Here is a 27,787-nt window from a genome sequence, read left to right as displayed (position 1 = left end):
CAGAAGGAGGGCACAGCTGGGAGAAATCAGGACTGACGAGACAAGCAAAGCTAGAAACACTCACATGAGGCATGGACCTTCAAAGTAGAACAGGAAACACACTGACTGAATTCTAAAACACGCAAACTAAACAGCAACTGGGGAGACAGAACATAGGAACCTGAAACGTGGTACAAAACATCACAGTGGACATAACATGGAACACAGGGAAGCCATATAACAAAGCCAAAGAGCTAAAGCTAAGATAACCATAACTGAGATCCAGGGAAACAAGAAACAGTACATCAAAGGACTCAAAACATAAACCATGATATAAAAGCACAGGATCTCTTCCAAATAAAATAGGAAACATAATGAGACGCAGACATGATAACCAGAACTTGACAACGTAAGACACAGACATGAAAGAGACAGACTTGACACTGACCAAAGGCTACTAAATGATAATCATAATCACAACAGTATCAGATCATAAATCATAATATAGAAAAACACCAAGATAACTGAAACACCAAGTACCAGAGAAACGTAAAGGAAAATCTATGATGCAAAAGTACCAAAACATAATGAACTCAAAATACTGGGTCCAACGGACCCAGAACCGTGACACTGTGACCCTCCAACCATCCACGACTCAGATATACAGAGGTGAGAAAGTCACTGTCAGATATGATTCAGGGATACAAGTTAAACGCATCTCCTCACTTATTTTTTTTTATTACACAATTCATCCAAAAACAGAACAAAATACTAACAAAAGTAGTGTAAAACAATAATAAATGATTGTCCTCATTTTAGGAGAGACTGGTCTGCTATGTTAGCCTTTCCCAAACTGCTCGTATGTTTACTTATAGCAGCAGTTTTTTCACTTCGTTTATCTTTAAATCTCCAGCTCTGAATCCACCACTGGAGGTTTAACAGCATTGTTAGCAAACACAGCTAACTGACAACTAATGGATTGTATGTTCATAAATGTATAAAACATTTAAAAAGTATAAAAACAACTTTTATTGTTGATTTTTTAAGTCAAATTATCAGTCTGCTAATGCTATGTTTTATTTGATCAGCTCCTCCTAAGCCCACTGTGACCCTGCAGCCACCCTGGACTCAGATATACAGCGGTGAGACAGTCACTGTCAGATGTGAGATTCAGGGAGGTGAAGGAGCTCAGTGGACGTATGAATGGAGAACAGCTGAGGTAAACACACCTCCAACATCCAATGAATACAGAATCAGCAGCGCTGCTGAGTCTGACAGTGGAGAATACAGCTGTCGGGGCAGAAGAAACTCTTCCTGGACAGAGTGGAGTGACATCACCACATTGAAAGTAACAGGTAAGTTGGACACATTTCACACATTTTAATTCCCAAAACACAACAAAATACTTTAAACAGTACTGCAGTTTTTTTTTTTTTTAGTTTAGTATCCAAAGTCATGTAAAACAGTTTTTTCCTTTATAAAAATATTCAGTCGTCATTCAGAGTCAAACATCCGGAAAAGAAAAAAAATGTGTTTGTAACATGAAAAAATAAATGCAATTGTCATTGTCCCAGCTGCCTTGTGTCTGTGGCTGCAAAGCAGAGTTTTCATCACTGTTTCAAAACTGAATGTGAGCTAATGTCTTTCAGCTAAACTCAGGAGAAACTTTAAATGTTGCCATTGAATCTCCTCAGCTGAACACACGCTGAACACATGCTGGACACACGCTGGACACACGCTGGACACATGCTGGACACACGCTGAACACACGCTGAACACATGCTGAACACATGCTGGACACATGCTGGACACATGCTGGACACATGCTGAACACATGCTGAACACATGCTGAACACATGCTGAACACACGCTGGACACATGCTAAACACATGCTGAACACATGCTGAACACATGCTGAACACATGCTGAACACACGCTGAACACATGCTGAACACATGCTGAACACACGCTGAACACACGCTGAACACACGCTGAACACACGCTGGAACACGCTGGACACATGCTGAACACAAGCTGAACACATGCTGGACACACGCTGAACACATGCTGGACACATGCTGAACACAGCTGAACACATGCTGGACACATGCTGGACACACGCTGACACATGCTGGACATGCTAAACACAAGCTGAACACATGCTGGACACACGCTGAACACATGCTGGACACATGCTGAACACATGCTGGACACATGCTGGACACATGCTAACACGCTGAACACATGCTGGACGCTGAACACATGCTGACACATGCTGCATGCTGGACACGCTAACACAGCTGAACACATGCTGGACACATGCGAACACATGCTGGACACATGCTAAACACAGCTGAACACATGCTGGACACATGCTGAACACATGCTGGACACATGCGAACACATGCTGACACACGCTGAACACATGCTGAACACAGCGGAACACATGCTGGACACATGCTGAACACAAGCTGAACACATGCTGGACACACGCTGGACACATGCTGGACACATGCTAAACACAAGCTGAACACATGCTGAACACATGCTGGACACATGCTGAACACACGCTGAACACACGCTGCCATCAGCTGCTTCTCTGCTGGAAAATTTCAAGACAATAACAAAAATATTTCTGGATTAATTGCAACATAAGTTATGAATCATTTTACAACATTTAAAGACAGGAAACCATTTTACATGCTTTGATTTTTCACCTAAATCACTGAAACAGTCTCATCAAACAATCAGATGAATGACTGCAGACCAACTCAAACACATCACATCACATCGAATCACATCACATGGGATTACACCTGTCCCACTGTTACACTGGCTCCCAGCATGTTTTCAAACTGATTTCAGGATTTAATTATTTGCTTTTAAGGTGCTTCATGGCCTGGAGTCTGACATGGAGTCAGTCACTTCCTTTTAATTCTTTAAGTAGTAATTTTCATGAGACAAATTCTCCAGTTTTACTCGACATGTTAATGTTCTTTGAACTGTGTTGCTTTTTCTACATTTGTCACTTTTGTTTATTTATTCTTCTGCTCCTATAAAGAGTTGTGAAATTTTGAGTTTGAAAAGTCTTGTATAAAGTTGTCATTACTGTCACGTCCTGTCTTTGGGGACTAGTCTGTTCTTCTGTTTCTCTTTCTGACAGCAGGATTACTTGGAGAGATGGAAATAGAAAAAGAGAAGAACTTCAGTTTTTTTGTGTCTACTTTAAGATTGTGAGATTAAGGATCGGCCTTGACAGAGTAACTTCTTCAAAAGCCTAACTAATCCTGGGATTTAAAAAAAGTCTCTCCTCATCCTGTTTCTAGATTTAATCTAAAGTGTTTTCTTGTTTATCCACACTGATTTGTTTACACACCCTCAAAGATTGCATCTTGTGAAAGAAATCAGACTTAAGGACAACTCATTAAAAAAAATCAGTAACTTTTGTAAATAATAAATTTATTTATAAAGAATATAAAATAAAAGATAACTGTACAAAGTAAATACTTGTACGTTTACTAAAAAATGTTGTGTTACAGTTTGAAAGCTATCAATAGTTTTATTTGTGACTTTGTTGTTGATGTTGAGTCTTCAAACTGTTTGTCTGTGAATCAGCTGTTTTGCAGTAACTCTACTCTTATGTTATAAACAGCAGAGGTTTCCTGTTCTCTTCTCCTAACTGGATCATTCTTATGTGAACAGTTTCCCAGTAAGCCCAAGGTTGACCCATGCAGCCACCCTGGACTCAGAATCTAAGCAGTGATGACAGTCCACTGTCAGATGTGAGATTCAGTGAAGTGAAAGGGACTAAGTGCGAACGTATGAATGGAAGACGAGGCCAGGAAAACATAACCTGAAACATCAATGAATACAGAATCAGCAGCGCTGCTGAGTCTGACAGTGGAGGATACAGCTGTCGGGGCACAAGGACCTATTTGTTAACAGAGTGGAGTGATACCATCACACTGACTGTATCATGTAAGTTGGAGATCTGTTTTATCAACATCAGTAAGAATCTGTTGTTCTTGCAGCTTTGTAGCTGTTTCATTTGTGCTGCTCAGTAAAATATTTTGAAAAGCAGCTTTTTATTCACAGTGAAGAGAACAAAACATATCAGAGTAACCTCTCTGCTGTGCAGCTCTAATACATGAAGTGCAGAACAAATGCTGAACCTGTTTCAGCTGCTCCACCACATCCACTAAGTACAACAGTTACATCCAATATTTTCACTTCTGTATTTGTGTTATTTATATTTTTATTACTCCCTGTTTCACCAACATATGATGCAGTTCCTTCAGTTGTTTTTAGCATGTTGTCTATTGTTGAAATGATCTTAGAGGTTTCAGGTTTTAGTTAAAGAGTCTGGTGACAAACACACCACTGGATCTTTTTCACTTAATGAACCTCGCCTCTGTCAGTGCGCCCCAGGGTGACTGTGGGTACAATGTAGCTTGCCATCACCAGTGTTTGAATGTGTGTGTGGATGGGTGGATGACTGAATGTGTAATGCGCTTTGGGGTCCTTAGGATCTAGTAAAGCGCTGTACAAATACTGGCCATTTCATGAACTCTGAACTGCAGACGACAATATGGCCTCATTTTATTGGATGCTGGTCTGTGCTGGTATGTTATTAATTTAGAGTAATTACATTTAATGAGTATAGAAATTACTCATAATCATCTCACAGACAAAACATTATGTGCAGCTACTTTCAGTACCATTGATATTTATTTAGAGTTTTTTCTCTAATTGATCTTTCTGAGTTAGCTTCAGTAATTACTTCCTCCAAACCATCGATGTGTCTTTTAAAACCCATTCTGTGCACATGAAATGTCAGCTTCCACAGCAAAAGAACATAAAACACACTTACTAGGTCTCATCTTAGCTATCAGAGGCTTTAACAGCAGATTTAGTAAGAACACAGGACATAGCATGCTAAATACAATCAGATCATATTAACCTGGGTTACTTCTCATTACAGATGAATTAACTAAGTCATGCGTCAAATTAATTGAGAATAAACGACTATGCATTTATTAATTAATTTTAAATACCTGAAGTAAATTCTAAAAAAAATTGCTGTGCAGATCAAAACAGTATTTCAGAGTATTTTGTGTCACACCACTTTGTTATAGCTTCACTAATAAAGTTTTGTGATATTTGATCATTCACATGTTTCCATCTTTACATTGTTCTGATTCAGTCATTTTTACTTTTATGTTCTTGTTCTAAACTGAACTGCAGCGAAACCAAAGGCTGAACTGAGAGCTGATAGGACAGCTGTGCCAGTAGGGGGCAGTGTGACCCTGACCTGCTCTGTGAGCCCATCATCATCATCACCATCATCATCATCACCATCATCATCATCTGGATGGAAATACTACTGGTACAGAGATGGGAAATCTTCTGAACCTGTGAGAAATGAACAAATCAGTGTCTCAGAGGGAGGACTCTACTGGTGCAGAGGAGGAAGAGGAGAACCAGTTTACTACACAGAGGACAGTGAGACAGTTTGGATTGACACAACTGGTGAGTTCAAACTTGAACTTACCACAAAGCACTACATCTGATGGTAATTGAACCTTTTGTCATTCATGTGTTTTTATTGTACTTTCTTGAACATTAACAGTGTCAAACAGGCCTGTTGTGACTCTGCATCCAAACTGGTCTGAGATATACAGAGGAGAGACGATCACTGTCAGATGTGAGATCCATGGAGGAGACACTGAGTGGGATTATGAGTGGGAAGCAAACAGCATCATAAAAGCTCCAAATCAAAATGAATACAGGATTAGATCTGCTTCATCATTGAACAGTGGAAACTATCGCTGTAAGGGCAGAATGAAAAGTTCACAGCATGAAACAACAGAGTGGAGTGATTCAGTCACACTGACAGTTTCTGACAGTAAGTCATGTTTGCTTTAAGCTGTTTGAACACTTTGTAAAATGTGTTTCTGTTCATATAGACTGAGATTATTATTCTTTGTATAAACTGAGCTCACTGTTCAGAGACTGTACTACATGTTCACTGAGAGAAAATCTTTGTTGAACAGATAAACCCCGTCCTGTCCTCACTGTGTCTCCATCATGGCTGAGTCCTGGAGCCTCAGTAACTCTGAACTGTGAGGTTGAACATCCGTCTGCAGGATGGAGCTTCTACTGGTATAAAGCTGTTCCTGATCTATCAGAGAAATCCTCCAGTTATGAGCTGCTACCTGATGGCAGTGGGACTGCACAGGACTCCTACATCATTCATGGACAGACACACACAGCAGGATATCTGTGCAGAGCTGGAAGAGGAGACCCAGAGTATCACACTGATCACAGTCGACCAAAGTTTGTCTGGTCTGCAGGTCAGCTTGTTTCTCTCTAATAAATTATGTCATCACTTTAATTCACCATTATTTTTCTTGCAGCGGCATGCTGACATTGAAATCTGATGTCCAATTACAATTAAATTGAATTAAATGATTATACTTAAGTTTCCTCATAAGGATTAAATTGAATCTCATCCTTTCTCACTACATTCAAGTAAACTGAGCTTCAGTCAGACACTTCTGTTGTTATTCAAATTCCTCCTTGTTTGTTTCTCACAGAGTTAAACGAGGATGAAACTTTTTAATCTTCATGTTGATGATTAGAAAGTCTGTAAAGCTGGCAGCACTCCTGTGAAGCACATTATGTACACAGATGATCTCGTGGTCTTTAGTCCTCATGTTGTTGTGCTTTTGCTGTGAAAAATGATATCAGACATGATGCCTGTAAAAGTGCTGTCATGATTTGTAGAAGCAAAGACAACAAACATTTAAGATCTGCTGATGTTAAACTGTCTGATAATGATCTGACTGTTTGTAATAAGGTCACAAATGTCAGACATCTTATTACATGACAGATGATGAAGATATTTGCTTGTGCAACAACAAACATGCACACTGTGGACAAACTGTAGGAAAGCAGGTTTACAGAAACTTCTAATGTAGCTTCTAATGATGCTGTGAGATTATTACTGAGAGACCCAGATGGTTCAGTGAAATCTTTCCAGCTGCAGGAGTCACAACATTTAAATCTGTATTAACAAATCTCATTCATAGATTTATTTGCAGTTATGGTGGGTTTAGCAAGAACTATTTTTTTCACTGTGATATTTTGAATCCTAACATCTGTGAGCTTTGTGTCTTCACTGCATGTTGTTTCCAGATGTTCATTCAGCAGCGTCTCTCACAGTGAGTCCTGACAGAGTGCAACACTTCACCTCTGACTCTGTCTCACTGACCTGTGAGGGAAACTTCACTGAGTGGAGAGTGAGGAAGTTCTCTGAGGACGGCCGACTGTACTCTGACTGTAGGAGAATGACTGGATCCACATGTAACATCCACACATCAAAGTCACATACTGGGGTGTACTGGTGTGAGTCTGGATCAGGAGAGTTCAGCAGTGCAGTCAACATCACTGTACAGAGTATGTTATTATACATTTACTTCTTGGATCTGAATGATTTAGACGTCACATGAACATTTGTCTCAGCTTTGCTCTATGTGAAGTAATTCTATGTGGCAAAACAAACAAAACTGAGAATTTCAGATGATTTTAGGCTCCAAGGCTTCAAACAATATTCTTGGTTTTTGTTCTCTAATTAAATGAGTATTTTGTATTTTCTGCATCACAATAAAACTCTAAAAAGCTCAACATCTCTGTCATCACATTAGATAAACTTTTATTGTCTCCATTCAGAGTAACTTAGGGAAACACATCATGCAAAAAACAAACAAAAATGCAAACACTCACCCACAGTTTCACCCATAATGATTCAGCAATTGTACTGATAATAATTTGACTCCTGCAGGGAAGACTAAACACTGAAATTTACCATTGAAACCAGGCTGAGATCTCCAATAGATGTCTGTGAAGGTTCTCAGTCATCCAGGTCATCGTAGTCAAAGGAGCTTGCAAAGAAAAGCGTCTGGACTTCTTTAAGTTGCTTGAAGACGTTTCACCTCTCATCCGAGAAGCTTATTCAGTTCTAAGGTCAAATGGTGGAGAGTCCCAGATATAAACCTAGTGGGAGTGACCCCCCACAGAGGGACAAAAGGACCCCCTGATGATCCTCTAATCGCCTGAGCCAAGGTGGGAAACTGGGCGTGGGTCCCAATCAGCCAGAGTTTCGGGTGAGTTCATTGTGAAACCTGGCCCCACCTTATCATGCGAATTCCTGAGGTCAGATGGCCCAGGATGTGAGTGGGCGTTAAGGCGTCTGGGAAGGGATCTCAAAACTGGATTATAGATGGCAGAGAGTTGGTGTCGTAAACCCCCGCCTCTGTTCAAAGATGGTCGCTCACAGTGGACATAGATGGCTTCTTTCACTCCTCTTTCAAACCATCTGTCCTCTCTGTCCAAAATGTGAACATTGGCATCCTCGAAAGAGTGTCCTTTATCCTTAAGATGCAGATGGACTGCTGAGTCTTGTCCTGTGGAGGTGGCTCTTCTGTGTTGTGCCATGCGCTTGTGAAGTGGCTTTTTGGTCTCTCCAATGTAGAGGTCTGAGCAATCTCCAATAGATCTTTCATCAAAGATCGTTATAAATATGACGATTATTTTTCTTTATATTTAATGCGAAGGTGTGTTTCTTATACCACTGCACAATCCCTTCTGATTTCCACAATTTTTAAAATATAATATGAAAAGAACAAGAGATCTCACACAGCCCTGTGAGACTCTTGTTCTTATAAATTGTATGTGTGAACGAGTAGAACTGACTTTCACTTCCTTTTGTTTTTTAATGAAAATAGCCAAACAACCATCCGATTATATAGGGATCCACTTTCATGTTATTTAACAGTGTATAAGTGTTTGTGGTATTCAGTGTTGGGTAAGTTAGTTTAAAATAGTAACTTAGTTACATTACTAGTTAGTTCTCTCAAAAGTAACTCAGTTACTTCAAGTTACTCGTTACTTTCAAAGTAACTAGTTACTAGGGAAAGTAACTTTGGTTTTACTCAGAATTCTCTTGTTAATGTGTTTCTTCCATAACTTTGCCAGTCTTCTAGCTTGCTTACTTGCCACAAGTGCACTGTGCCACCTACCAATAGAAAAAAAAAGATAATGTGCATATTTCCACGAGAGAAATCCCACGCCTGGACCGTCATTGACTGCTGCCATGATTCTAGCCTACGTCACAGTGTCATGTGCGCCTTTTACATCCAACACAAAAACTGCAGTCGTGGTGCTTTCGATTGTACTCAGAACTCGGAAATTCTGCCTTCTGAATAGGAAGATGTAGGCAACACCAGACTGCAGATGAGCTGCATACAGGGCTGGACTGGGACAAAAAAATCGTCCCGGGCATTTTGACTAGAGACCGGCCCACCATTATAGGAAAAATCATAAAGCCTTTGAATGAAAACAAACGCTGTTGTGACAGTGATGTTCACTGTTTTGATGGTATATATGCATCAATCTATCAATCGTTTGTTGTAAGATTCAGATAATTATTTTTTAAAAGCTAGACATTTTAAACGAGAATAAGAAAGAAAAGTATTTCTTTGTGCCCCCCTCTCCCTGTTAATGCCCTACCTGGCCCCCCTGGCAACACTTTGCTAAATCCGCCCCTGCACAGTTACCAGCTGTCAGCTACCTAAAAAAGGATCGTGGTGTTATTTGTCTCTCAGAAACAGTTCATAACTTCCCTTCAACTCATTCATGTCACCTAAAAGGTAAACCTGTTTCTCCATCACCTGTTCAGCTCTGATGATTCAGTAAGGACATCTCCTGGTTTCATCTTCATGTTTCCCTCTCACCAGATAACCAAACCATATCATGACCAGCAGCTTTTTTGCAGCTGTGGCTCCAGTAAACATCAGCTGATACTAGAAATTAATATTAAATAAATTCTAACAACAGCTGATCAAGCTTAAACGTGCTGCTGTTGTTTAGCGCGACATCCGCTGGTTTCCTGTTTCTGGCGCAAAGTGGGCGATAAATAAACAAGAGAGCCGATCAGCTGATCATTGATCAGTTTCATGATTGAAGTAGAAACGGGAGAGGGAGGGTGAGAGGATGAGAGAAGAAGAGGCAGCTGTGCAGGAAAGACACAGAATAACTCCAGCTTTGTGTCTTTTTCATTGTAGCTGAATTACGGGACAAACTGTTCCTTTTCACCTCAATAAGAAACGCGTAATATTTTCTCTGAATACCAGACGGGACGGTTGGCAACTCTAATAACTTATGAACAAAATAAAGTTCAACATCATTAACTTCATAGCACCACCCAGCTGTATAGAAACTCCATCATGCTAGCTAGCACGCAGTACGGAAAAAGTCAGAATAACGAAAATAAACTCCACCTAAACTTGGTTTATATCTGACCCAGAGAGACTGCAGGTCATAACTTCTTACCTGAAGTTCAGTTCACACTTGGACCGGCGGCCGCCTCGGGTCTCTTTTCCTTCTGCGTCCCTTTTCCTTCATCCACCTGCTGCCTCCACCACTTGCTAATGTTACTGAATCTGTGGAAGCTCCGCAATAGCCACCACACGAAGTAACGAGTAACGACCCTATCTAACTCCCAGTAACGACTAACGCGTTCCTGATTTTGGCATAATAACTAGTTACCGTGCTCGTTACCACAATAATAACGTAGTTACTGTAACGCGTTACTTAATAACACGTTAGTCCCAACACTGGTGGTATTAAACGCTGATCTTAGATCATAAATAACAATCGTGCATAAGCTGAGGGGTTTTCTAAATGCTTTAAAATCCAGTGAGTTAAAGTAATTATATTCAAATTGTACTTTCCATTCAGTGCTCAACCATAATGCATTCAAAGGATTTCATTACTACTGATGTTACTGCTGCAGGTCTGTGATCATTATTTTGCTGATTGCAGCCTTTTTCTATATAGTGAGGATGAAGCTGATATCAACAGGACTCCAAGCTGGAGTCAGCTCATCAGCAAATGTTTAAAGAGAAAAGCTGAACAGCATCAGGCCCACAGGCCTTCTTGGTATTTAAGTTTTTAAATGCAGTTATTTTTATTTCATTCTATTCACAACCCTTAGATCAGTTACTAAGTGAGTCTCTGTTAGATCACATTATGAGCTTATAAAATCCGACAGTCAGCCGTTTAACTTCATTTACTACATGCATTTCTTTCTTACCTGGATTCAAGTCGATCATCTGTTTCACAGAGTCGCTTCTGTGAAAATCTCCCTGAAGCTTACATGTCAGCGTTTCCTAAAAGTGTGCACCAGCTGATGTGACTGAAACAATTGTGTGTGATTGTTTCACAGATGATGGTAATGGTCCTATCCTGGTGAGTCCTGTTCATCCTGTGACTGAGGGAGCTTCTGTTAGTCTGAGCTGCAGTTTGAGAACACAAAAAATACTTTCCAATGTGTTTTTCTATCACAATGACAAACTTATTGAAAATGATACCCGAGGGGAGCTGAACATCTCTGCGGTGTCAAAGTCTGATGAAGGTTTCTACAAGTGTCAGTACTCAGGAAGAGAGTCAGCACAGAGCTGGATGTCAGTTAAAGGTGAGCAGGATCAAAACATTTGATGTGATTTTGTAAAAATGATTTTCATGCTTGAGAAGAAACATTAGATTGTCTGTTTAATGCTTGAAGTCACCTGGATCTATTTTGTGAGAACTGAAATATGCAGTATAATAATAAGTATTATACTTTATTATTACTTAATTATTATTAGTCATTTCAGCAGCTGTGTCTGGAGCTGACAGCTCTTCATCTCCTGTGTGGTTGATGGTTGGACTGGTTTGTGGAGTCTCTCTCATTATTATTCTCCTGCTCTTGTTGTATCGCTGCAGACAGTCCAAGTGTAAGAGCCTCTTCTTTTCATGCTGTATTAGAGAGTTTATTTACTACATACACTTTAATTATTCACACATATACATGTATTCTGATCTCATGACACTAAATATCAGTGGAACAATTTATACATGACAAACATGTGTAATAACATTTGTCTCTTTCACAGATTCCTGCTTCACCAGGTTGGTAAAATACTTTTTATCATAATTTTAAACAAACATCAGTTACTTTTGAGTTTATTGTGTTTATTTCCTGTTTTAGGTCGATCCAGTCTGAGAGTCACAGTCCGGGCTCCTCCACAAATCATGGAGTCAACCTGAATGAAACTCATGTGTACGGCTCTCTTCAACATGGTCAGCATTGAAAAACAGTCTTTATTATCATTATTAATATTGACTTTTATTAAACCTCCATTAACACAAACATTTCTCAGGTTCAGTTTGCGTTCAGCAGTTTTTCAAAGAACATTTAAAGATCTTACAGTCCTGGTTTTGACTCTCACAGTGTTTCTGTTTTTGCTCTGATCTTTAGTGTAACTGTAATAAAATGATTAATGTGAGCCTGGCTTGTTTTTTTCTTTAGGTACTACTGACGTCTATGAATCAGTCACACAAGTGACAAACAGAAATGGTCAGTATATGTGCTGAAAAGCACAGAACAGTTAGAGATGAAACTTGTTTTTGATTTAATGAAACTAATTCCATGTTTTTACAATCCTGTAAATAAAATTATGAACATTTCAGGAGCAGATGAATATGAAAACGTCGCCTCTTCTCTTATTGAGTTTAAAGATCTTAGAAGAAAGAGTGAGTACATAAAACGCGTGCAGTTTAAAAATAAAACAAACATCCTTTAAAAATGTATTTTTTTCATTTGTGGATGAATTTGGTCACCTCACAGGGCAACACGACACACCAGAGGAGAGCGCTGTTTACTACAATGAAGATGGGATGCAGGTACAGTCACAACAGTCCCATGCAGTGTTTGGTTTGTTAGATCTCCACCTCACAGAAACACATAACGTACAGAGACACTGGATACAAAGTCTGAGCTTCCTGGATGCTTTTATCACCTGCTGGCTGACTAACAGCTACTTTGTAACCAGTTTTACACATAAAGCTTTTTCTCCAGCTCCACACTCAGCTCTGTATCACCTGCTCTGAGAAGAAGAAAATACATTTCATTTCATTTTCACATGTTTTGCACAAAAAGAAATCTTTACAATACAGAACACACAACAAATGATACCATGTGTATATCAGAGACCACATGTTTAAATCAGTGAAAGTAAATCAGGATGATTTCCTCCTCCACACAGGTACAGAGGTGTGTCTGAGGGTTGCACCTCCTAAACAGTCAATAAGGTGCAGTTAACGTTACACTCTTCGTAAAGACTCAAACACACAGAACAGAACTTCACTTTACATCGAGGGCAGACAATGTTTTTATAATAAACTTTATTGTTCTCCAACAGGAAGCCACAGATGGGACAGGCACGAGGTGCAGCCAGTGACCCCATTAAACTGATGTTTTACTGTCCTTATTTTCCTTGAGTTATTGGTTCTGTTATTAGTTACCTAACACAACCTAATGTGAGTCTTTTGACTGAAAGTAGCCAACTGACCTGGTGGAGTCATGCTCTGTATTGACAGAATATGGCGATACATGTGTTTTTATAGCTTTAAGCAGTTATTTCTTAAATCCAGCTTCACAGTCAGAGTTACATCTGTGTCAGTTTTTGAGAGCTGGGCTCCATGATGTAAATTAGCCTTTTTTTTACATGTAGTGTTTCATGTCCCCTTTAATGCTGAACACCTGATGTGACATTTTCACACAACAATACTTCTGCTCAGTATTGATTTTTCTTTTGCATGTTTGCCATCCTCCATCTTCCACTTTTACTGATTTGGTTCATGTAAACATTTCTGATGGTTTCATGTTCATCAAAATATTCTAATCTGCAGTTCCAAGTCTTAGAGATTACACTCACTTTACATTCACAGACTTGAAGTTGTTGCTGTTCTTGGGAGACATTTCTCTTTTGTTCTGGTATCAAACTGCCTCGTGTTTGCTGAGTTTCAAGCTCTTTCTGTTCGCCTGTCAAACTATTGCTCATGTTTCCAGAGCAGCTTTTCTTCTGCTCAGATTAAAAATTTACATTCATTTCTGTTTTGTCGATTTGCCAAATTGTTGCTCAGTTGTTGAGAATCACTTGTTTTCTGTTCTGTTGCCAAACTGTCTGTCAGTTTCATATAGACATTAATTTGCTCTTGTTCAGTTGCCAAGTTGCTGCTCAGTTGCTTTGAGTCAAAGTTAATCTCAGTTCACAGGTTGCATTGCAGTTAAATAAAATATTTCTCTTCTGTTGAGTTTCCAAACTGTCTTTCAGAATAATTTATTCTCAGTTTTCTGCTCAGACTTTGTCTCAGACATCTGATTTTCTCCTCTTCTGTTCAGATTCAATCATCTTCTGCTCAGTTGTCTAAAGTCAAGACTGTGTCAGGGTTCCTGGGTGGTTCACCTGGTGTTTTCAGTTCATGTTCAGTTTATGTTCCACATTCATGTTTCCTGCTTCACCGTGCCAGCCCTCTGTCTCAGTGTCATTAGCCCTACTTCCTGTTTCATTATGTTCAGCTGTGTTCTCACCGGTCCCTAATCATCATCATTAGCCAGTGTACTTAAGTCCTCAGTTTCATCCTGGTCTTTGTCGTGTCATTGATGTTCATGTTGTCTACTCTGCACATGTGTTCAGTTAAGACAGTCATTTCAGTTCAGCCAGTCATCTTATGTTCAGCTCATCTGCTCATCATAATAAACACCAGCCTTCACCTACCTGTGAGTCCAGCGTTTGGGTCCTCCTTTCCTCGCATCCACACTCGACACCCCTGACAGAATGACACGACCCTGCGTTGTGGACCCAGCGGACTCTGACCTCTTCGAGCGGCAGCAGGCAGCGCTCTTTCACTGGACGGAGGTGCTTTTTTTTTACCCGCTTGGAGCACTCAAAGCACTAATGGGCTTCATGTGCACATTAGTGCTCAACAAATTGTTTAAAATCCAAAGAGGAGAAAGTAGAAGGAACATGTGACAAAATGAACATGGCTACTTACAAACACAGTGACTGTCCTCAGACAGCGCACACAACTGTCAAGTAATTCAGTTCAATTCAGTTTAACTGTCTGTTGCTGTAATTTGGTGCTATATAAATAAAAGTTGACAATTTTTATTATAAGGTGCAAAATCATAACCACAGTCGCCTCCAGGGGCTTTATATTGTAAGGACTGTACAACAATACAGAGAAACACTCCAAATCAGACGACTATGAGTGAGCAGTTGGTGACAGTGAGAATGAAAAACTCCTTTTTAACAGGAAGAAACTTTTGACAGAACCAGGCTCAGAGAGGGGCGGTCATCTGCCACCTGCTGGGGTAACACTGTGGAAAAGAACCAGAAATGAATAATAACTGAGCAGCTTGACCTCACAGATCATTCGGTTGCTTTTGAAGACGATGACTTACTGTAAGTGTGATTCTGGGTCAGGAGTCTGCTGTGGCACAGAGACCCTCTGAAGCAGGGTGGGCAATTCATTTTCCTGAGGGGCCACATGAGAAACTGGGCCTGTTGTGGAGGGCCGCATCAATAAACTGAACCTAATCCTGCTCAGTACTAATTTGATCTCTGTATAAACTGGTACTGGTAAGAGTGGACGTTACAATTAGGCAACAAAAATGTGAAACAGACAGAGTTAGAAAAAAAGCCCTTCACAGCTTTTTGTTATTACGCTGATTGTTTGTCTTGTTTTGTCTCTGCAATAATTCAGTTTAATAAAGTGTTTTGAAATGAACTGAGTCACTGAGTCACTGGTGAATTTTGAAGAGCTTTTTCTTTGTCTGTGACTCTTTTACTGCTTTTTTACTTGGCAGCACTTTTTTATGCAGCTCTGCCATCATGTGTCAGAATACAGAGAGAAGAGTCAAAGTCAACAACTTAAACACTTTTAGAGCTGCTGAGCACCAAAGCTTGTTTTTGACCTGTTTACGCTCTGAAGCCGTCTCACTGAAGACTTTGCAAACGGAAAATATTGTTTATGTTTTGATAAATTAAAACTTTTTAAACCCTAAAAAATTGTTTTTACTATTTTCAACTCTACAAAAATGTACAGTGATATTTTTATTCAACAAGTAAGATCATGCAGTGATAATATGAGATCAAACTACAAACATGGCAATACAGAATAACATCTTTGTTCCTCTAAGCAGCCACATTGCCTACATGTGTGTCAAAGGCTGTTGTTGGTATATAAATATAGTCGTGCACCCAGCGTTTTGTGTTTGGACTTTATAGTTTTGGGTTATTTAATATTCAGAGGTCATGATTCTGCCCTGTCTAGTTGTTATCCCTCTGTTTATGTTTTTAGTTCGTCTTAGTTTTCTTACCTAGTGTGTGTGTGTGTGTGTGTGTCATGAAACATACTTGATCATGAGAGTGAGAAACAGCAACAATGCACCCCAGCAGTTTGATCCAGGAGACCAAACAACCACGTGTCCACCCCAGCAGAAAGGCCGGTAGGCTGGAAGCAAACGGCTGTGAAACTGGACAGTCTTCTAGCCTTCGTTCAAGTCCGCACTTAATTCTGCATTTTTCCGGTCGCTAGCACCGCAGCGCGAAAACTTTGAAAAGGACTCAGAAATGTCGCTCAGTTTTTTGTACTTTTTTAATTCTCTAGGAGCTTGAAAAACGTTATCGTCGTCGCCGGCATGTTTTATACCTTAGGCTCGTCAGAGACAGTGATATCCAGGTAAAATAATTGTCTTTAATCTACATGCATTTAGGAATTACTTAGCATTTTTCATAATTCCAGTGACTGAATGATTGCCGGTCATTCGTACACATTCACTGTATTATATAGAATATGTAAACTAAATCTCTTTGAAACTTATAGAAGAACATTTTCTATTTCCATTTATTTTCTGTTATTCATTTGATCCTGTAACTTATTTATGTGCATAGATGGGCTGTAAAAATGCAACAAAGCAGAAAACATGATTATTTCTGAGTTCACAAAAAAGCTTCGTGTCAGAGTTATATTGTTGGTTTGTCATTTATGCTTGGAAACATATAATCATATATGCTTAGAGGTATATAATCGATTACATATTGATAGATTGTCTCATCCTCAGTAGTCTGCAAAGGCTCTGTGTGCGTTCCACAGTGCTCTGGCATACACACACATCCTAAGGTCATGAGAGAGGTCGTACCTTCTCTTTCTGATTTATATTATAGGAGGACATCTACTCTGTATCTGTTTAGTATAAGTATATACATACTTACTATACTTATATATATACTTATATAAGTATAAGTGCCTTTTATTTAGGTGGTCAGCTGGGCTCCTAGCACCAGCTTTGGGTCATATTTTGACCCACATACACACACATCCATGTACCCCCCCCCACACACACAGCAAATTCAAAAGTGTTAAATGTTTTGGTGTTAATAGTCTTCTCGCAAAAGTAGAGTTAATTTTACTCTAAGCAGAGTCACATTCTTTTAATGTAACTCTGAGGTGTAAAATGATAGTAGTTAAAATCGAGTGTTAAAAATGAGTGTTTCTCTGTCAAATCTGGAGGTGTTACAATGGAAACATTAACTCTTGACCTCTTAACTCTGAACTCCTAGAGGGGCTATGACACCAATAGAGTAAATTCCCAGACTCCGCCCCCAGCACGGCTCCAATCGAAGCTGAAGTGAAGCCGTTTCAGAACATTTTGCTCTACATATTTGAGTTGTTTGCCATGCTTGGTAAGTCATTCTTTCAAAGATTGTTTCAATTATTATTATGAGCTTTTACTTCTGTGGCTCTTTGGAGTTGAGACAAAGCTGTGTGGAAGGCATTAGCCATGTTGCTCGCTGATAGCATAATATTCTGTTTTAGCTAGCTGAAAGGTATTGTTTGCGGGCAAATACCACAGCCTTGAAAAAAAGCTTGCATGTGAATTTTCAGTCAAACTTTTGGTCAAATACACCTAAAACAATGTCTAGAATGTGAAATGTTGGTATAATGGTGCTACTTGAAGCCTGAAAACGATCGCCCATAAAAAAAACGAGCAAACAGCAGTAGCTGACGTCCTGACTCGATTCTACGTTAGCATAGATCCCTCCAGAGTTTTGTGCACACGGTTTAGGTAAAAATTAAAAAGGTTGCGGTTTTACATTTAGTTCAGTATTACCTGTTGCCTGTGTCCTTGTCTTTTGGGAAAATACTTTACACAAGTAATGGCTCAAAGAGGATTCTTTTTTTTTTACTGTGCTGCAATTGTTTACTGGATTATTTGTGCCATTAATTAGTGTCAACTAATTTTTATTCGATCTCCGCACAGGATATGCTTGTGAAGATGGAATATGGGGGAGAGCAGAAGTGCGTTGAAGTTCCACAAAGGGATGAATGAAGGACATGCATATTGTATTGAAGAAATAAGTGTTGAGAATGCTGTTATTTGCATTTACCATGTCAGACCTTTTGATAAACAAAATTCTAATGAAAGTGAGAACATGTACACTGTTACATCTTTCAGAAAATGTTTTGAAATTGTGGTGCACAGTTCAGAATAAATGTTTTTCAAAAACCATTGCATCTTTTTAGTAAATGTTTATTTCCAAAAGAAATTTCTAGAAGTTCAGAACAGGAAAATTCCCGCTTTTTAGAATGAATTAGAAGATAACTCTTACGTAGTTAAACTAAAATACTCTTTGAGAGTTAATATATAAACTCTTAACACCAAGTGTTAAATTATCAACTCCAGACAGATTTGGTGTTTAACACTAAGTCAGAGTTAACGTACCAACTCTCCAAAAAGAGTTAAATTAACACTCTCTGGTGTGGACCCATATAGACACTTTAATAGTGTTGAAATCAAATCCGACAGTGTTAATTTGGACATGCTGGATTTGCTGTGCACACATACATACACACAGATGGTATTATTTGAGCACATGCATGCCTGTGTGAGATGTCATATGTTAATGAATCTATGCATATTCATGTAACCACAATAAAGAGCAGTGCTACGGGGGAGCTGACTGAGAGTGACTGGGGCTCCAGGAACAGCGCTCGTCTCGGTCATCTCCCTCGTGCACGAGATCACACAAAGAGTTCTGCCTGGTGCTTCATGCTTTTGCTAGCTGCAGTAAAATTGCCTCGGCTGTTCCAGCAATACGTTTGTGCCAACATAAAACCTAACAGTTAGTTACACAAATGAAGTGTATAAATTTTAAGTCTTTTCACAGCCTATTAGTATATTTGACTTAAGCTTGATATTCACAGTAATGCTTTGATGTCATAAAATAAATAAAATCATACCTTTCTACTAAAACTGTTTGTTGTTCTCCACCTTTTCCTTAACCAGACCAGACCCTTGTACTGCAGGATTAACCTGAGTGTCCCAGTCGTGGACCGTATTTTAAACCAGGAGGATCCCAGGCTTTATTTTTGTTGATGTATTATAAATATTCTTGTTTTATTGTTATTGTCCATCCATCCATCCATCCATCCATCCATTTTCTTCCGCTTATCCGGGGCCGGGTTGCGGGGGCAGCAGCCCAAGCAGAGAAGCCCAGACCTCCCTCTCCCCAGCCACCTCCTCCAGCTTTTCCGGGGGAACACCAAGGCGTTCCCAGGCCACCCGAGAGATATAATCTCTCCAGCGTGTCCTGGGTCTGCCCCAGCGCCTCCTTCCAGTGGGACATGCCCGGAAAACCTCACCCAGGAGGCATCCTTGTCATATGCCCGAACCACCTCAATTGGCTCCTTTCGATGTGGAGGAGCAGCGGCTCTACTCAGAGCCCCTCTCGAATGGCCGAACTTCTTATCCTATCTCTAAGGGAGAGGCCAGCCACCCTTCAGTTATCCCATTTCTTCTAGCCTGCATGGGGGTGACTTTCTCATGCAGGCCCATCTTCTCCAGAATTGTCCTGATCACACACAAAAAATAAGAGAAGAGAGAAAAACATGGCAACTATGTTAATCCCTAAAGTTTTCACAGCAGAACACAAGAGGAATACCGTCTGGACATCACCGGTTCTGTACAGTATGAGGGTTAATAAAACCGTACTCATATGAATATGATGTGCAAATTGATTTATTCTTGTACCTCCATGCCACAGTGGCCGAATTCTTCACCCCAGTGAAGAGGTGATCGTTTTCTCCTCTCATTTTAAGAAATTAAGCCATTTGGTCTTTGTTCCCTAAAACATATCAAACTGAAATCCTGAAATCCAAAATGAATCCTGGGATATGGTGGGCCACGAACGATACAGCCAACACATCCTTCAAATCTGGGGAAATGAAGGACGCATTTGTCACCGCATTTGGAGAACTCTTCAAATTTGGACAGCCTTCGTCGCGTCGCTGTGACGTAATTGCCTACAAATGCAGCCATCGACGAATGCTACCCCTGAATTTGGACACAGCCTGTGTCTCAATGTGCGTTTTGTACACTTCCTGTTTTACTTTGATAGTCACTTGTGCTTTGTGCATCATGTTCAGTTTAAATTGTGTCCAGCTGTGCTTCCTTAGCTCCTCTTAGCTACGATTCCCTCCTGTGGTTTGTTCCCTTGTTTGTTCTTGTGTGTATTTATGCCTGCATCTCTCTCTGTCCTGCATCGCGGTCTCCCTCATCGTCCGGCTGTGTGTTCTGCCTGCCGTTTAGTTTCAAATAATTTTTTTGTAGTTTTGCATTTTTTTTTGTATTCCAGCAATACAGCTGGGTTTAAGTTAACCTTTTCTAAGAGTCTGCATTTTGGGTCAAATCCTCATTCCTTCCCTCTTCACACCGCCAATAGAATAGCCCTTTATTCTCATCGTACATGTACGATGAAATTAAGGATACTCTATATCAGGGGTGTCGAACTCCAGGCCTCGAGGGCCGGTGTCCTGCAGGTTTTAGATATCACCCTGGGTCAACACACCTGAATCAAGTGATCAGTTCATTACCAGGCCTCTGGAGAACTTCAAGACATGTTGAGGAGGTAATTTAGCCATTTAAATCAGCTGTGTTAGATCAAGGACACATCTAATACCTGCAGGACACCGGCCCTCGAGGCCTGGAGTTCGACACCTGTGCTCTATATTCTGCCACATTTTATTTTTAATCTATTGAAAGGCCTCATTTTTATCTGTGCCATGCAGGAAAGAGGAAATGCAGCATGTTTCAGACAGCAGTATTTTGTGTAGCTGATATTTTGTTTTACGTCAGCATATATAAGGAAGGAGCTTTCTAATCAAGTGCTTTCTTGTCCTTTTTGACTTTAATGAGGAGCTTGTTTTACTAAATTAACATGCAGTAAGATTTGAAACTGCAGGGACTGAGACCACAATTATTTGCACAAAGTATTTACTGGTGTTTTAAACTCTGACCTTTAGATCAGACCATGACAGGAAGGATCACTTTTTAAAGAGACGTGGCTGATGGAAAATATTGTGTTAACAATTTTGAAACCGCAAGTTCGCAAATAGCTGCAAGTCTATCTGCACCATCTCTGCACTTAAACAAACATCAATGACCTCGTGTGTGTGTGTGTGTGTGTGTGTGTGTGTGTGTGTGTGAGATAAAACATACGTGATCATGAGGGTGCAAAACCACAACAGAGAGTCAAATGGTGGGACTCCCCACCATTTGACCTTAGAACTGAAGAAGCTTCTCGGATGAGAGGTGAAACGTCTTCAAGCAACTTAAAGAAGTCCAGACGCTTTTCTTTGCAAGCTCCTTTGACTACGATGACCTGGATGACTGAGAAACTTCACAGACACACAACAGAGAAAACAGAGAAAGATCCAGGAGACCCAAAAACAAACATGTGTCCACACCAGCAGAAGCAACAAGGAGCCAAAAAGAAAGATCACCTAAAAACCAACTGGCAGCTGATCCTGTCAGAGGTTGGCCACCCCAGTACGAGCTGAGGACAGAGCCCCAGGGCTCTGGGCACATGCACATAAATGCACAAAGACACACACCTGCATCAACCCACCGTTCTAAAACCCTTCACCCTGTGTCAGTATTTCTGTGAAGTATGAATGAAAGTTTGCACGCAGCTGCAGGCTTATCTGCACTTAAAAACCCTCAGTGATCTCATGTTTTTCTCCATCAGCCCACACAACAGATACACAACAAAAACATCCTGACATCTCTCCTCTGTTTTTGACCTTCTGCAAATGATTTTTAATTTTTAATAAATAATTACAATCCACAGTAAAACTGAAAATAATGAATACGTGTTGATAATGTTCACTCGTATGGACACCAGACTGATATGTCTTCTGACATATCAGTCTACACATAGCTAAACAGTTTGACTGAACTTCTGTCGAATCATACAGGATGTTATTCTCATTTATGTTGTAAGTTGAAACTTTTGTGACCTTGATAGAGACCATATGGATGTTTTTGTGATGACCCAGAGTCTCTGTGTTCCAGTGATCAGTTATCTGTAACTCAGTTTTCTTCATTTGTTACTATTGAGGCCTGAAATGATCAGCTTCAGTAAGCTTTAGTAAAGGTCACCTCGTCTGCATGTGACTCTGGAGAGAATTACATAGTCTTTGTTGGTAACATGTAACATTCACTTTGACGTGCCAATAGAAGATACATTTATTTGTTGTCTTTGTTAATTTAATTTGTGAAACATACAGGTCTTTAGTTTCAGTTCAACCACACAGTGAGTCATTTACTCTGTTTGGGTGTCAGCCAAACATAGAATTTAACCACAAGGTGAAAACATTCACAGATCTGAGGTCAAAGGAGCATTTTTATTATAGCACTGCATGATGATGTTTCAGCTAAGAGTCAGATAAAATCTCTAGATATTTTTATGCAGCATGAAAGAAGAATTTCCACATAATTCCTCCGATAAAGAATCAAAATATAAAAAAACCATTAAAAAGACTTAGATATAAAAATACAGGCTGCAAAACAGAAAAGGGATTTTGGTACATTCACTCCCAGTGTGCAGGAAGAGTAACATTGCAGCATGATAATGATCCAGGGGACGCTGTCAGAGTAAAAAAAGACCTGGTAAGATATGACTTAAAGCGATGGAAAACACGTCACAAAACTGCTGCGGTCAAAGCTACAGGAGCTGTTTGAGCTTTGTGTCCAAAAGGGAAGGAAGCACAGAGAGACCAATCAGAAGAAGAACCTGTAGAAAAACTCTGTCACACCCAAACAAAACACAACTTCTCTTTTTTTCTGCAAAGTAAAACTGTTTGTGATTATCTGAGGATCAGAGTGCAGCAGGCTGGATGTGACGATGGGGCTCTCTTTGCTCTGCATGATGGGCTTTTTCTGTAAGTACACGTCTGACATTGTTTGAAAGGCACCATTAATTAAAATGTTTCTGATCTCTGAGAATTAGTGAGTCACTGCTTAGAGCTTGTTTAGCAAACAGGAGAAATTTGGTGATTATTGTTCATCCCTAAATTTACAATAATCAATAATCAGAGTAAAGCCTTTAAAAAAAACTTTACTCTGAAGTATAATATCTGATGAGTTTTTATTCATTATTTTAGTGCTCAGTACAGTCATCTGTGGAAACGCTGAAGGTAAGAAACACTGTTTTTACTCCAGTTCATATATGTAGCTGTTATCTCCTACAATGCTCGAAATCAGGGGTGTCAAACCTACGGTCCACGGGCCACATTCGGCCCTCGATACAATTATTTCCGGCCTGCGAGCCAGTTATTAATGGACCCTCGGTATGTGGGAGCTGAATCTTCAGCCCTACTAAGAATCCGTGCTTTGATGGGCGCACCAATCACATGCAAAGACAGGCTGGGATCATACCATTATGTGAAAGAAAGAAGGGGGGCAGACGTTCTGAAGGCAGCAAGTTTAGTGGTACAGGCCAAACCATTTCAACAACTACCAAACAGGTAAAACAGCAAATGATTAAAGTGCAGGTAAACAGAAATGTTTCTATTTTTCAGCATCTACTATAGAAATATAGTATAGATATAATAATGATGAGCTACCAGAAGTTTCTTTGTATTTTTACACATTTGTTTCTTACAATTTAAGTCAAAGGGTGGTGCCGACAGGTTTCTCTCTTTCTCACAGCAGCTTTTTCTTCATCACGTAGAAAAACAGTTAAATACTGTAAATCTGTTCCTGTCCTTGTGTCTCTGCTATTGCCTCCCTGTTTGTTTATCACTGTTGTTGTCAAGTCCGTGTGTCTCAGGTGTAGGTCTCAGTGTTTCCTGTTTTACTTTGACAGTGTCCCATCCTGTGTTCAGTTTTGCTTCCTGTATTGTGTCATTATGTTTATTTCCCTCAGCTGTCTTCTCCGTGTGTTTCCTCATCACCATCTTGTATATTTATGGAGTCAGTTGTCAGTCGGTTTTATATGGTGTTATTTTTGTGCCACTATTCTGACCGCAGGTATAAAAAAAAATTGAGCGCACGTAAAAATAATTGTGTTGCATTTTGAGGAGAAATTTATTTTGAGTGAAGAAAAACTTAATTTGAGTGAACAAAATTCATTGCTGCATGCAAAAAATGTATCTCAGTGTTTGCTATTATCCACACACACACACAACAGCAGCCCCTCTCGCTCAGTTTTTGCACTTGCGCTTGCTCGCAATGTGTTGCTCGCACTCTCAACATTTCTGCCCGTGCGCGCTCAACTCTTTCTGTACACCGTTATATTTGTGCCACAAAACCAGCCAATCAGAAACTTGGATGCAAAAAAAATCTGATTGGCTGTTCTGGTCTCCAATCAGCTCGAAATGACAAAATGCAATATCCCAGAATCCATTTTGTCTAAAACTTAAATGAGGCAGTGGCGGAGGAACACAGAGTGTTTAAAATGATCATATTAAAGTGTGCTGCCTTCATACAGACTAATTCTCTTTTCATGGATGTTTATCTGAACAGATTACAGTACAGATTTACAAGAAGATGATGATTTGTGTGAGTAGTGCAGTGTATCTCACTGATATTGGCATGTGTGCTGCTTACCTCAGTGTACGCTTTTGTATTAACTCTTGGAGTTTCTCAAAATCCTTGTACAAAGCTACATGGATAAAAATGAAGGAAATACCAGATACTCCGGCTTCCTCCCACAGTCTAAAGGACATGCACTTAGTGGGGTTTAGTGAATTGATTATTTTAAATATGTGGGAGTGTGAAATGTTTGTCTGTGTCTCTGTCTTAGCCCTGCAACAGACTGGCGACCTGTCCAGGGTGTAAACTGCCTCTCGCTCTATGATAGCTGGGATAGTCCTATAGCCTCCCTGCGACCCTGATAAGGATAAGCGGAAGAGAAATGGACAAGAGTCTAAAGTGGGGATTCAGCCTGTGGAAAACCCTAAAATCAGTTTTAATGGCTCAGGCTATTTTCTATGAGGAGCTCCAGTAGATTTTCTTAATGTATGAGCTGTGATCAGCTGACTTGCTGCTCTTTACAGATTTATCCACCTGAATTCAGTCAGATGTAAGCAGACGTTTCATGAGTTGTCCTCGTCTCTACACTCACAGTACACTGTTTATACTGACTTTATATTGGACTGTCACTGTGGCACCAGTCACCACACTGGTCTTTCCTTTAAATCCATCACAGTACAGCAAACTAAACCTGTTTATCCTGCACTAATCTGTAGAGGATTTCATGCAGCCTTAAATAAACAGTGATTCTACCTCAGTTTTGTTTTGCACGCAGGCTTCACACTATGAAAAACACAATGTCAACAGAAATACTCAAGTAAAGTACAGATTTGTACTTCGTTACTCCCCACCTCTGGAAATAAGTAAATTGTGTGATATTTGACTATAAAATGAGGTTGTTTATATGATATTGTGTGTTTATGCGTTGATTGTTCAGTGTCACAGTTTAGATTTGTGCACACCTGTTGTGTTCAGTCACTCTGCTGGTAGAGCTAAATATCATTTAATCTGTTTGGTAAAAACTAACTTTTATTGTTGAGTTTTAGTCAATTTTTACCAGGACATAATATAATTAAAATTAACAAGAGCAATAAACCAGGATCGTTGTGTAATGATATATTTTTATTTGAAACAGCTCCTCCTGAGCCCACTGTGACCCTCCAACCATCCACAACTCAGATATACAGAGGTGAGAAAGTCACTGTCAGATATAAGATTCAGGGATACAAGTTAAACGCATCTCCTCACTTATTTTATTTGTATTACACAATTCATCCAAAAACAGAACAAAATACTAACAAAAGTAGTGGAAAACAATAATAAAGGATTGTCCTCATTTTAGGAGAGACTGGTCTGCTATGTTAGCCTTTCCCAAACTGCTCGTATGTTTACTTATAGCAGCGTTTTTCACTTCGTTAGCTTTAAATCTCCAGCTCATGATCCACCCAGGAGGTTTAAACAGCATGTTACAAACAACAATGCGAACCTGACAGACTAATGATGGTGTATGATTCATAAAGGTATAAACATTAAAAAGTATAAAAACACTTTTATTGTTGATGTTTTAAGTCAAATTAGCGTCTGTGACGATGGCTATGTTGTTATTTGATACAGCTCCTCCTAAGCCCCGTGACCCCCCTTCCGCCACCCGTGGACTCAGATATACAGCGGAAAAAATGAGACAGTCACTGTCAGATGTGAGATGCAGGGAGGGGAAGGAGCTCAGTGGACGTATGAATGGAGAAACAGCTTGAGGTAAACACACTCCAACATCCAATGAATACAGAAGCAGCAAGCGCGGCGAGTCTGACAGTGGAGAAACAGCTGGCGGGGCAGAAGAAACTCTCCTGGACAGATGGAGTGCATCACCACATTGAAAGTAACAGGTAAGTTGGACACTTTCACACATGTTTAATTGCCAAAAACACAAAAAAAATACTTTAAGGTGGACAGGACTGCAGTTGTTTTTTTTTTTTTTAGTTTAGTATCGCCAAGTCCATGTAAACAGTTTTTGCCTGTATAAACATATTGAATCGTCGATCTCAGAGTTCAAACTCACGGAAAAGAAAAAAAATGTGTTTGTAACATGGAAAAAAATATAATGCAATTGTCAGATGTCCACCAGCTGCCTTGTTTGTCTGTGGCTTGCAAAACGGCAAGTTTGCATCACTGTTTCAAAACTGATGTGAAGCTAAAATGTCTTTCAGCTAAACCTCAGAGAAAACTGTTAAATGTTTGACCATGACTCGCCTCAGCTGAACACAACGCTGAACACGATGCCTGGACACACGCGGGGGAAGGCGAAACGCTGGACACATGTCTGTGACCACACGCTGACAACGCTGAGAACACACGCTGAACACATGGCATGGGCACATGCTGGACACAGGCTGGCACATGCTGAACACACCGAGACACAGGCTGAACACATGCTGGCCATGCTGGACCAGCACGCTGGACACATGCGGGAACACATCTAAACACATGCCTGAACACATGCTGAACACATGCGAACACGATGCTGAAGACACGCTGAAGCACACGCTGAACACATGCTGAACACTGCTGAAACACACGCTGAACACACGCTGAACACACCTGGACAACAGGGGGCAGGCTGACACACGCATGGACGAACATGCCTAAACACATGCTGAACAACATGCTGAAGCACATGCTGAACACATGCATGGACACATGCCTAACGCATGCTGAACACACGCTGAACACATGCTGAACACAGGCTGAACACATCTGAACACAGCTGGGACACATGCGAACACACGCTGAAAACACACGCTGAACACCGCTGAACACACGAGGGACACAGGCCTAAACACAGACGGCGGAACCACACACACGCATGGAACACACGCTGAACACACGTCGACAGCATGCGGGGAACACACGCGGAACACATGCTGGACACATAGCTAAACACAAGCGTGAAACAACATGGGCTGGACCCACGCTGAACACATGCTGGGAACACGAATGCCTGACACAAAAGCTGAACACATGCTGGACACATGCTGGACACAC

At 40.2% G+C, this 27,787-nt stretch overlaps 2 protein-coding genes and 1 long non-coding RNA gene across 4 annotated transcripts; all 3 read left to right on the top strand.

Moving 5' to 3' along the window:
- Positions 1–1,064: 1,064 nt before the first annotated feature.
- LOC120722044 (Fc receptor-like protein 5) lies at positions 1,065–11,466 on the top strand (the record flags this gene model as incomplete). The annotated part of the gene is made up of 6 exons (XM_040012821.1): positions 1,065–1,334; positions 5,224–5,508; positions 5,609–5,884; positions 6,033–6,332; positions 7,177–7,437; positions 11,267–11,466. Coding segments are annotated over exons 3-6 (825 nt in total), but the record flags the coding sequence as incomplete, so codon positions are not given.
- Positions 11,467–11,472: 6 nt separating this feature from the next.
- On the top strand, positions 11,473–14,181 carry LOC120722215. Of its 2 annotated transcripts, XM_040013221.1 has the most exons (8): positions 11,473–11,515; positions 11,688–11,816; positions 11,976–11,991; positions 12,071–12,162; positions 12,392–12,439; positions 12,553–12,615; positions 12,710–12,765; positions 13,284–14,174. In XM_040013221.1, the coding sequence occupies exons 1-8, from the start codon at positions 11,503–11,505 to the stop codon at positions 13,320–13,322; spliced, it is 456 nt and encodes a 151-aa protein (XP_039869155.1). In that variant the 5' UTR covers positions 11,473–11,502; the 3' UTR covers positions 13,323–14,174. The 2 variants fall into 2 exon arrangements, with proteins under 2 accessions (XP_039869155.1, XP_039869077.1); XM_040013143.1 differs by having other exon boundaries at positions 12,710–14,181.
- An 8,792-nt stretch (positions 14,182–22,973) lies between these two features.
- LOC120722636 lies at positions 22,974–25,934 on the top strand. Its single transcript, XR_005693558.1, has 3 exons — positions 22,974–23,151; positions 23,374–23,406; positions 25,881–25,934. It is a non-coding gene; the product is annotated as an uncharacterized LOC120722636 (long non-coding RNA).
- The last annotated feature ends 1,853 nt before the right edge of the window (positions 25,935–27,787 follow it).

Source organism: Simochromis diagramma, unplaced genomic scaffold (genome assembly GCF_900408965.1).
Source record: "Simochromis diagramma unplaced genomic scaffold, fSimDia1.1 OVJJ01000082.1, whole genome shotgun sequence".
Classification (NCBI taxonomy): Eukaryota; Metazoa; Chordata; class Actinopteri; order Cichliformes; family Cichlidae; genus Simochromis; species Simochromis diagramma.
This window is presented reverse-complemented; position numbering and strand designations above follow the sequence as displayed.

Excerpts from the sequence above, each read along its gene's own strand:
- LOC120722215 (XM_040013143.1), top strand. Across the intron at positions 12,440-12,552 it reads ACAAGTGACAAACAGAAATG|GAGCAGATGAATATGAAAAC; the intron begins GTCAGTATATGT and ends TGAACATTTCAG. Across the intron at positions 12,616-12,709 it reads TAAAGATCTTAGAAGAAAGA|GGCAACACGACACACCAGAG; the intron begins GTGAGTACATAA and ends GTCACCTCACAG.